The following is a 10000-nucleotide window of genomic DNA, read 5'->3' on the forward strand; positions in this document are numbered from 1 at the left end:
GCTGCCAGACTGCGGTGGAGGCCGAGTCCGTGGGTATATTTAAGGCAGAAGCTGGTCGTTTCCTGATCGGGTCAGGGCATCAAAGGATACGGCGAGAAGGCAGGTGTTTGGGGTTGAGTGGGATCCGGGATCAGCCACGATGGAATGGCGGAACAGACTGGATGGGCTGAATGGCCTTAATTCTGCTCCTTTCTCTTAAGGTCTTATCCATGACCGTGATTGTTCTTGGCAAACTTTTCTGCAGAAGTGGTTTGCCGTTGCCTTCTTCTGGGCACTGTGTGTCTTTACAAGATGGGTGACCCCCAGCCCATTATCAATACTCTCCAGAGACTGTCTGCCCGGCGTCAGTGGTCCCATCACCAGGACTCGTGATCTGCACCGGCTGCTCGTACGACCGTCTGCTCCCACAGCGTCCCCTGACCCTGACTGGGGGGTGTAAGCAGGTGCTACCCCTCGGCCGAGGGTGACCTGCAGGCCAGCGGAGAAGCAGCGCCTCACACCTCCTTTGGTAGGGACGTGTCTCCACCCGGCCACCCACTAGACAGGTAATTCTGTCCACAGATAGATCGCAGTAGTAGAAAGGGTCACGGAAGGAGAACAAACGGGACAGTAGAGCTTAGCGGAAATTTCCAGGCCACTTCTTCAGTTCTCTCTCACAAGGACAGCCGGACTCGAGCCCCCCAAACTGTGGTGGGCCTCCATGCTTAAATCCCGGAGTTAGCGGTGGGGTGGGGGGAAGCCAGGAGCTTCGGCCTGGCGGTCTTTCCTGGAACCTACGGCAGAAGAGGGGGACTGGGTGGAGCTGTGACCCTCTCAACCCAGTCACCGAGTTCACTATAAACAGTAGGACACACACAAAATGCCAGAGGAACTCGGCAGGTCGGGCAGCTTCTCCGGAAGTGAACAGACAGTCGACGTTTCTGGACCAAGACCCTTCGTCAGGATTGGAGAGGAAGGGGGTGGGGTGGAAGATGCCGGAATAAGAAAGTTGGGGGTGCAGGAAGGGGTGGAAGTGAGAAGCTGGCAGGTGATGGGTGGGAAAGGTAAAGGGCTGGAGAGGAAGGAATCTGATCGGAGAGGAGAGTGGACCGTGGGAGAAAGGGAAGGAGGAGGGACACCAGGGGGAGGTGATGGGTGGGAAAGGTAAAGGGCTGGAGAGGAAGGAATCTGATGGGAGAGGTGAGTGGACCGTGGGAGAAAGGGAAGGAGGAGGGACACCAGGGGGAGGTGATGGGTGGGAAAGGTAAAGGGCTGGAGAGGAAGGAATCTGATCGGAGAGGAGAGTGGACCGTGGGAGAAAGGGAAGGAGGAGGGACACCAGGGGGAGGTGATGGGTGGGAAAGGTAAAGGGCTGGAGAGGAAGGAATCTGATCGGAGAGGAGAGTGGACCGTGGGAGAAAGGGAAGGAGGAGGGACACCAGGGGGAGGTGATGGATGGGAAAGGTAAAGGGCTGGAGAGGAAGGAATCTGATCGGAGAGGAGAGTGGACCGTGGGAGAAAGGGAAGGAGGAGGGACACCAGGGGGAGGTGATGGGTGGGAAAGGTAAAGGGCTGGAGAGGAAGGAATCTGATCGGAGAGGAGAGTGGACCGTGGGAGAAAGGGAAGGAGGAGGGACACCAGGGGGAGGTGATGGGTGGGAAAGGTAAAGGGCTGGAGAGGAAGGAATCTGATCGGAGAGGAGAGTGGACCGTGGGAGAAAGGGAAGGAGGAGGGACACCAGGGGGAGATGATGGATGGGAGAGGTAAAGGGCTGGAGAGGAAGGAATCTGATAGGAGAGGAGAGTGGACCATGGGAGAAAGGGAAGGAAGAGGGACACCAGGGGGAGGTGATGGGTGGGAGGTAAAGGGCTGGAGAGGAAGGAATCTGATCGGACAGGAGAGTGGACCGTGGGAGAAAGGGAAGGAGGAGGGACACCAGGGGGAGGTGATGGGTGGGAAAGCTAAAGGGCTGGAGAGGAAGGAATCTGATCGGAGAGGAGAGTGGACCATGGGAGAAAGGAAAGGAAGAGGGACACCAGGGGGAGGTGATGGGTGGGAAAGGTAAAGGTGGAATACCAGGCCTGGTTCCTCCAAACCGAGAGTGGCCTCATCGACAGTTTGTGCGAGACCGCGAGTAAATGTTCTGGGGGCGCCCGGCCTCTTGTGCCCGCCGCCCGCCTACCTGTGCCATTGACCGCCTCCTCCAACGTCCCTCCAGCCAGAGGCACCGGGTCGGAGTCGGACTTCGGGGCAGGGAGCCGATCCCAGCCGCAGAGGTTGACGTAGAGCAGCCTGTCGCCCGGCCCCTGGAAAGGAAGGAGATGAAGACTGAGCACTGGCCATCCGCACAGCCCCCGTCTGCTCGGCACAACCGAAACTAAAGAGTCCGTGTGCAGATCCTGCGGGCAACAATTGGGTGGCGGGGTGGAGATGCGTCTCTACCAAAGGGACTGTTCGGTGCTCCTTCCCCCCACCGCTGGGCTGCGGCCAAGGTTTATAAACCCCACCCCCCCCAATCAGAGTCATGTCCCCTCCAGTTCGAGATTCCTCCACTTACCAGCAAATATCCTCTCCACGTCTGCTCTATTCAAAATTCGGTAGGCTGCAGAGATTCCCCCTTCATTATTGTAACCTTCAGCGAGTACAGGCCCAGAGCCAGCAAACTCCTCTCACCCTTGAATCCCCCGGAACCACTGCCGTGAACCTCTGTCTACACCCTCTCCAACGCCAGCACATCCCTTCTCAGATCTGCAGGCCCAAATCTGCTCCCAGTACTCCAAGTCCGGCCCATCCAACGCCAGCACATCCCTTCTTGGATTTAAGGGCCCGAATCTGCTCGCAACACTCCAGGTGAGGCCTATCCAGTGCCAGCACATCCAGACACCCCATCCTGCAAAAACTCATTTCAGGGAGGTAGCAACATCGATTTGCGGGAGACTCCCGGAACTTCCGGGAGAGGTGGGATGTCTGGCACATCCTTTTTTGGATTTAGGGGCCCAAATCTCGCGGTACCCCAAGTGTGGTCTGAGCAGTGCCCTGGAAATCCTCGCAGTAAAGCTAACTTTCTCCAGCAGGAGTGTCTCCAGAAGCTGTTTGGGCCTGGGTCCCTGAAACATCCACCTGTTCTAAAACGGACAAGAACTCAGAAGGCAGCGTCTGTGTCCCAGCCGTCTTACCATTATCCGGGTCTGAAAGCAGCCGTGGGGCACCGGGGCGGCCAGCTGCTTCTTCCCCTCCCCCAGCTGTTGCCGGATGAACCTGCGATAGGCTTCGGGGTTGTCCTCCGACATCTCGTCCAGCGTACTCCACAGCTGCTTCAACTGCTGCAGCAACACCTCCTCCCTCCGCCTCGCGGCCATGGCGCTTTCCGGAGCTTTCTTCAGCGATCCGTCGACACAGCTTGGGGTGGCGAGGAGGTACCGCGACCTTTAACCAGGCAGAAGTGTTAACGATTAGAAAACAGGCTTGAAAGAAAACGTATCAAAAACATTAATGACTTGAAAGTCCAGTTGATGCTAATGGCCACTACTCCCACACCTCAGGAACCCCACCACCAGGTTCAGGAACAGTTATTACCCCTCAACCACCAGGAAGGAGGTACAGGAACCTCAGGACCCACACCACCAGGTTCAGGGACAGTTATTACCCCTCAACCATCAGGAAGGAGGTACAGGAGCCTCAGGACCCACACCACCAGGTTCAGGGACAGTTATTACCCCTCAACCATCAGGAAGGAGGCACAGGAGCCTCAGGGCCCACACCACCAGGTTCAGGGACAGTTATTACCCTTCAACCATCAGGAAGGAGGCACAGGAGCCTCAGGACCCACACCACCAGGTTCAGGAACAGTCATTACCCCTCGACCATCAGGAAGGAGGTACAGGAGCCTCAAGACCCACACCACCAGGTTCAGGAACAGTCATTACCCCTCAACCATCAGGAAGGAGGTACAGGAGCCTCAAGACCCACACCACCAGGTTCAGGAACAGTTATTACCCCTCAACCATCAGGAAGGAGGTACAGGAGCCTCAGGTCCCACACCACCAGGTTCAGGAACAGTTATTACCCCTCAACCATCAGGAAGGAGGTACAGGAGCCTCAGGACCCACACCACCAGGTTCTGGAACAGTTATTACCCCTCAACCATCAGGAAGGAGGTACAGGAGCTTCAGGACCCACACCACCAGGTTCATGAACAGTTATTACCCCTTCAACCATCAGGAAGGAGGTACAGGAGCCTCAGGACCCACACCACCAGGTTCAGGAACAGTTATCACCCCTCAACCATCAGGAAGGAGGTACAGGAGCCTCAGGACCCACACCACCAGGTTCAGGAACAGTTATTAACCCTCAACCATCAGGAAGGAGGTACAGGAGCTTCAGGACCCACACCACCAGGTTCATGAACAGTTATTACCCCTTCAACCATCAGGAAGGAGGTACAGGAGCCTCAGGACCCACACCACCAGATTCAGGAACAGTTATTACCCCTCAACCATCAGGAAGGAGGTACAAAAGGGGATAACTTCACTCACTTCACTGAACTGTTCCCACAACCAATGGACTCACTTTCAAGGACTCTTCACCTCATGTTCTCAATATTTATTGCTTATTTATTTATCATGATTACTTCTCTCTTTTTGTATTTGCATAGTTCGTTGCCTTTTGCACACTGGTTGTTTGACCATCCTGTCGCATGCAATCGTTTGTGTTTCTTTGTATTCGCTGTGGAGAAAATGATTCCTAGGGCTGTGTGCGGTGACTCTGGTAATAAACTTACTTTGAACTTCGAACACAACTCAGTATTCAACTGGGTGACTCCTCCAATACTTAATCTTTAACAGAAAGCATTGCACAGTGTTGCGCCAGCTTTGGAACTTGCTCTGCAATCAATCTAACCTTTCCCTTCATTTTCACTCATCCATGTGTCAATCTCGAAGAAGAAGAAGAAGAAGAAGAATAGCCCTTAACTCGGCAGTGGAGTTAGCGGGGCACTGTCAGGACGGTGTTTCCGTGGCAAGCTATTCCTGTTTTTACGAGGCCGAGTTGCCAGCTCGACCCGACTCGGATTCGAACCCGGGAACCTTCGCTGATATTGCCGTGCTACCAAGCGGGACCATGTGTCAGTCTGAGAGTCCCTTAAATGTCCCTCGTGTAGCCGCTTCTACCACCGCCCCCTGGCAGGGCGTCCCGCACACCTTCCACTGTGTAAAATACCGACCTCAGACATCTCCCCTCCCTCCCATACTTCCCTCCAATCACCTTAAAATTATAGATAGATAGACAGAAATTGGATTCCGTTACAGTTGCACCAACCAAGAATAGAGTACAAATATAGCAAAATAAAACCATAAATAATTATGCCCCCCCCCCCCCCCGCCATTAGCCATTGAGTTTTTTAATGTTTTTTTTTGATAAGGTACCGGGCTGGTGGGCATCAGCGCCGGACTTCGGGACAAAGGGTCCCGAGTTCAAATCCAGCCGGCTCCCTTGCACGCTTTCCATCCGTGCTGGGTTATGATCTCTTTGGAAACTCACCCGGCAGAAGGCAATGGCAAACGGCTGCTGTAACTTGCCTCGTACGCGGTTCCCCGAGACGTCAGAGAGGCCGCGGAGGGAAATCTTCCGTTAACCAGAGAAACTCCGGATGTGACGTCCCCTTTCCTGTTGAGGAAAACTTGGGTGTCAGGGTGGAGATACGTCTCTACCAAAGGGGGTGCGAGGCGCTCCTTCCCTCCGCTAGCCCGCAGGTCACCCTCGGGCATGGTGTAGCACCTGCTTAGCCCCCTCGATCAGGGTCACGTGAAGCCGTGAGTACAGCCAGTGCAGATCACAAGTCCTGGTGATGCGACCACTGGCGCCAGGCGGACAATCTCTGAAGGGTATTGATAATAGGCTTTGAGGGGGGGGGGGGGGTCACCCATCTTGTAAAGACACACACTGCCCAGAAGCCAATGGCAAATCACTCCCGTAGAAAAATTTGCCAAGAACAATCACAGTCATGGAAAGACCGTGGTTGCCCTCGTCACACGACACGAACGGACGATCTAGGAAGACTGCAGAAGGCAGCAGGGCCAACCAAGCTGACAGAGGTTTCAGCTCCATCATGGTGGGCCTAGTCCAGAAGTTGAAGGCACAAGGGAATCAAAGACATGTTGGCAAAATGCATCCAAAATTGGCTTGGGGATAGGGGGAAGACGATAGCGACTGAGGGGGTAAACACAAAATACTCTGCAGATGCTGGGGTCGAAGCAACACGCACAATAGGCTGGAGGAACTCAGCAGGTCGGGCAGCATCCGTGGAAACAAACAGTCAACGTTTTGGGCCGAGACCCTTCGTCAGGACTCAAAAGTGATGGAGGGATGTTGGAATCGGTTGTTCTTCCTTAAATTCTTTTTAGAAGATATTAATTGAATTAATGCAAGGCTAAAATCACAGTTTTTTTACTGACATAATTTGTATTTTTAACAATTTGTATGTTTAACAAACTCATGTACTTTTCACAGTCTGTGGTGGTTTGTCGCCACCTACTGGCAGAAGGCGGTACAGCAGTTGCATATACCTTTTCATCTTTCAGTGGCTAAGTATCAGCGTTAATTGCATTGACTTTATTTCTTAAATCCTTCACATACATGAGTAAAAATCTTTATGTTATGTCTCTGCCTTAATGTGTAATTTATAGTAATCTGTAATAAATAGTATGTACAACAGGACAGTCAATATAGCTTAGAAATACACTCAAATCAGCATGAGTTAATCAGTCTGATGGCCTGGTGGAAGAAGCTGTCCTGGAGCCTGTGGGTCCTGGCTTTTATGCTGTGGTACCGTTTCCCGGATGGTAGCAGCTGGAACAGTTTGTGGTTGGGGTGAGTCGGGTCCCCAATGATCCTTCGGGCCCTTTTTACACACCTGTCTCTGTAAATGTCCTGAACAGTGGGAAGTTCACATCTACAGATGCGCTGGGCTGTCCGCACCACTCTCTGCAGAGTCCTGCGACTGAGGGAGGTACAGTTCCCATACCAGGCAGTGATGCAGCCAGTCAGGATGCTCTCAGTTGTGCCCCTGTAGAAAGTTTTTAGGATTTGGAGACCCACACCAAACTTCCTCAACCGTTAAACATATGATCACAAGATTCTGTTATCAAAGAGATTTCTGTTATCTGGAATATAGAGGTCATTTTTCAAAAGCACGATATTGAATCTCTCCCATTTAACATCTCCTTTGTTACTTTGTATCATTACTTAAATTTTAAAACAAATGTTTGTGAAAATCAAAGTTCCTCACTCATTCCTGAACTCCTAAAAGAACCCAAGGATAAAAAGAATCTTGACATCTGACAGGGGTGTTTCCCTTACTAGAAATTTGCAAAGAGATTTGTCTCCAGGAATAGCGCTGGGACCAATGTTCCCTCTGATATTTCTTTACAGCTGGGCGGAACAACCTTTGCTCTAAGCAGGGAATTTTCACACGGCCTGAAAGCTGCCTGACGCTTCAACAGAGCGTCCTATAACAGAAAATTCCAGCCGCGTGGCAACGAAGGCTATGTGCGTGAGAGCATTTTGGCTACCGCGTGGCCGTGCCCATGCTCAGGTTAGAGGGATCAGTGGCTGGCCATGTTCCTGGCGCCAACACAGCCGGATTTGGTTTGTCACCTAAAACGCTCGAAAACTTCTACAGATGGACTGTGGAGAGTGTTCTGACTGGTTGCATCACCGTCTGGTATGGGGGTGGGGGGAGGCTGCTGCACAGGACCACAAGAAGCTGCAGAGAGTTGTAAACTCGATCAGCTCCATCATGGGCACTGGCCTCCGTAGCGTCCCTTTTGCCAAACGATTTCTGAATGGACGTTGAACCCATGAACACCACCTCACTACTTTTTAAATTGTGATTTTTATATACATATTTGTGTGTATACTGTATTTCACGTTATTATGTATCGTACTGTACCGCTGCCTCAAAGACAACAAATCTCACGGCGTATGCTGTTAATATTAACTCTGATTGTATTGTATAGTTTAGTCTAGTCCAGTCACGTTTTATCGTCATTTGGACAATATAATCGGCAGAGACAGGGTAGTCAGAGTGCTTTCCCCAAGGCAGGAGGGATCCAGAACCATGGGATGCGGGGTCTTGGGCGAGAGGAGAGAAATACAAAGAGATCCGAGGGGTATGTTATTTACACAGAGGGCGACCGGCGACATTAACCTGGAGTCTTGCAAACCAGAGGCCTGAGGCATTCTGAGGAGCCCACAATCTCTCTGACCCACCACCGTCAGGAAGGAGGTTCAGAAGCGTCAGGACTGGGGACTGTCAGACTGGGTAAACAGCTTCATCCCCCAGGCCGTGAGACTAATGAACGCCCCACCAACCACCGGGACGGCGAACTGGTTTACGCTGATTTGAGTGTATCTCCAGGCTATATTGACTGTCCTGTTGTCCATACTATTTCAGACACCCCACCCAGCAAAAAACTTGTTTCAGGGAAGTAGCACCATCAATTTGCGGGAGACTTCCAGGAGAGGTGGGATGTCTGCAACAGAGTAGCTCCTTAGCAGCCGGCCAGCTAGTTTAAATAACGTTAGCTACGCTAAGGAATGAATGACACCTGTTAAACTCACCTCAACGTGTCTTTTACAGTCTTAACCCACCATGGGCAATAGAAAAGTCACTGTTGCAAACAGTGCAGCGAGCAACACCGTCGTTATTTTTGACCCTAATTAGGCAGGGGTACCCTTCAGTGTAGTCTGGGGTGACGTACGATTTATACTTTCTTTTTTTGGAACACTCTGCCATAGCGCGCTCTCTTGCTTGCTCTCTCGCTCTCTCTCTCTCACTCTCACAAAAATCGATTTCCGGGATATTGTCTATAATTTGCGGCCATCAGGGAGCCGCTATCAATATGCGGGAGACTCCCGGAACTTCCCGGAGAGGTGGGAGTCTGATATTTACTACAAATGACTATAAACTGCACATTCAGACGGAGACATAATGTAACGATTTTTACTCCTCATGCATGTGAAGGATGTAATATTGTGTTTTGTGCGTTTGCAGCGTGGTCCGGCGGGACGAAGTTTCGTTTGGCTGTACCCAGGTACAGTCAGAGGACCAGAAACTTTCACCTTCAATACCCTGGAACGAGTGGCCAGACGAATCAGGCTGCGTGGGCGAGAGCGAAGGGCCAGCGGGGTCTCACCCGCTGGAAAGCGGCGCCGAGGCGGCCGGCCCCGCGCAAACGCACCGTGGCAGTTGTAGCGATGATTCTTTGTGAATGAATCCACTAGCTGGCCAGTGATTGGTCGGAAGACAGCCAATGATAACGGGCGACCGGCGCCGCCCAATCGGCACGCGGCCTGAACAGGACCTGCTTCCGATTGGACAGCGTGACGATCAATCAGAATGGCACCGCTCAATTCAGACCAATCGAAACCGCCATCAACCAGCGGTCATCCAATTGCAATCTGAACTGTACCGGGAGATGGCAACCAATTAGAAGGAGCACACATTGTCATCCAATCCAAATGCGAACTGTACTAGAACTAATTCTGATTGGGCAATACGACGACCAATCAGAACACCCACACACAATTCTAATCCAATCGGAAACGCCGTCCGCTGGCAATGGGTTTCTGTTAATTGCCCACAAACAACGACATGACGCACCTGTGAAGCGGAGTCAGGCAGATGCGGAGGCCGGGGAAGAGGATCGGGGCCGGGTGAGGCACCGCTACCGGAGGCCGGGGCTGGGAGCGAAGCTCGGGCCGTGGAGTCGGAGCCGAGGCGACACCGCCAGGCCGACAAACTGTGGTTACCCCGGCGACCGGACCGACACCGGAAGCAGCCTCTGACCCGGAAGCCGTCCCTTGCCACTCCACTCCCCCCGGTGCAACAGAAGTTAAACTTGTGCCGCAGGGCGAGGAAATGTCGGCAATGGCGAGGTGCGGGTGTCCGTAAAGAGAGTTTGGCGACGGACAGGTCCGTAATGAGGGGCCGCCAGAGGAACCGCGCACCTTACCACTGAA

General features: G+C 52.7%; 1 protein-coding gene across 2 annotated transcripts in view; it reads right to left on the reverse strand.

Moving 5' to 3' along the window:
* LOC140212705 (PIH1 domain-containing protein 2-like) overlaps nucleotides 1-9725 on the reverse strand; it is a 24393-nt gene extending 14668 nt beyond the window's left edge. The window contains exons 1-3 of one of the 2 annotated variants that reach the window (XM_072283802.1): nucleotides 9642-9725; nucleotides 3157-3406; nucleotides 2163-2286 (exon numbers count right to left, since the gene is read on the reverse strand). In XM_072283802.1, the coding sequence (XP_072139903.1) occupies nucleotides 2163-2286; nucleotides 3157-3339 (307 nt within the window). In that variant the 5' untranslated portion in view covers nucleotides 3340-3406; nucleotides 9642-9725. Of the gene's footprint in view, nucleotides 1-2162; nucleotides 2287-3156; nucleotides 3407-4610; nucleotides 4683-9641 lie in introns of those variants that run through there. The other variant, XM_072283801.1, reaches the window with a different exon arrangement.
* Nucleotides 9726-10000: the final 275 nt, after the last annotated feature.

This window comes from Mobula birostris, chromosome 20 (genome assembly GCF_030028105.1).
Source record: "Mobula birostris isolate sMobBir1 chromosome 20, sMobBir1.hap1, whole genome shotgun sequence".
Classification (NCBI taxonomy): Eukaryota; Metazoa; Chordata; class Chondrichthyes; order Myliobatiformes; family Myliobatidae; genus Mobula; species Mobula birostris.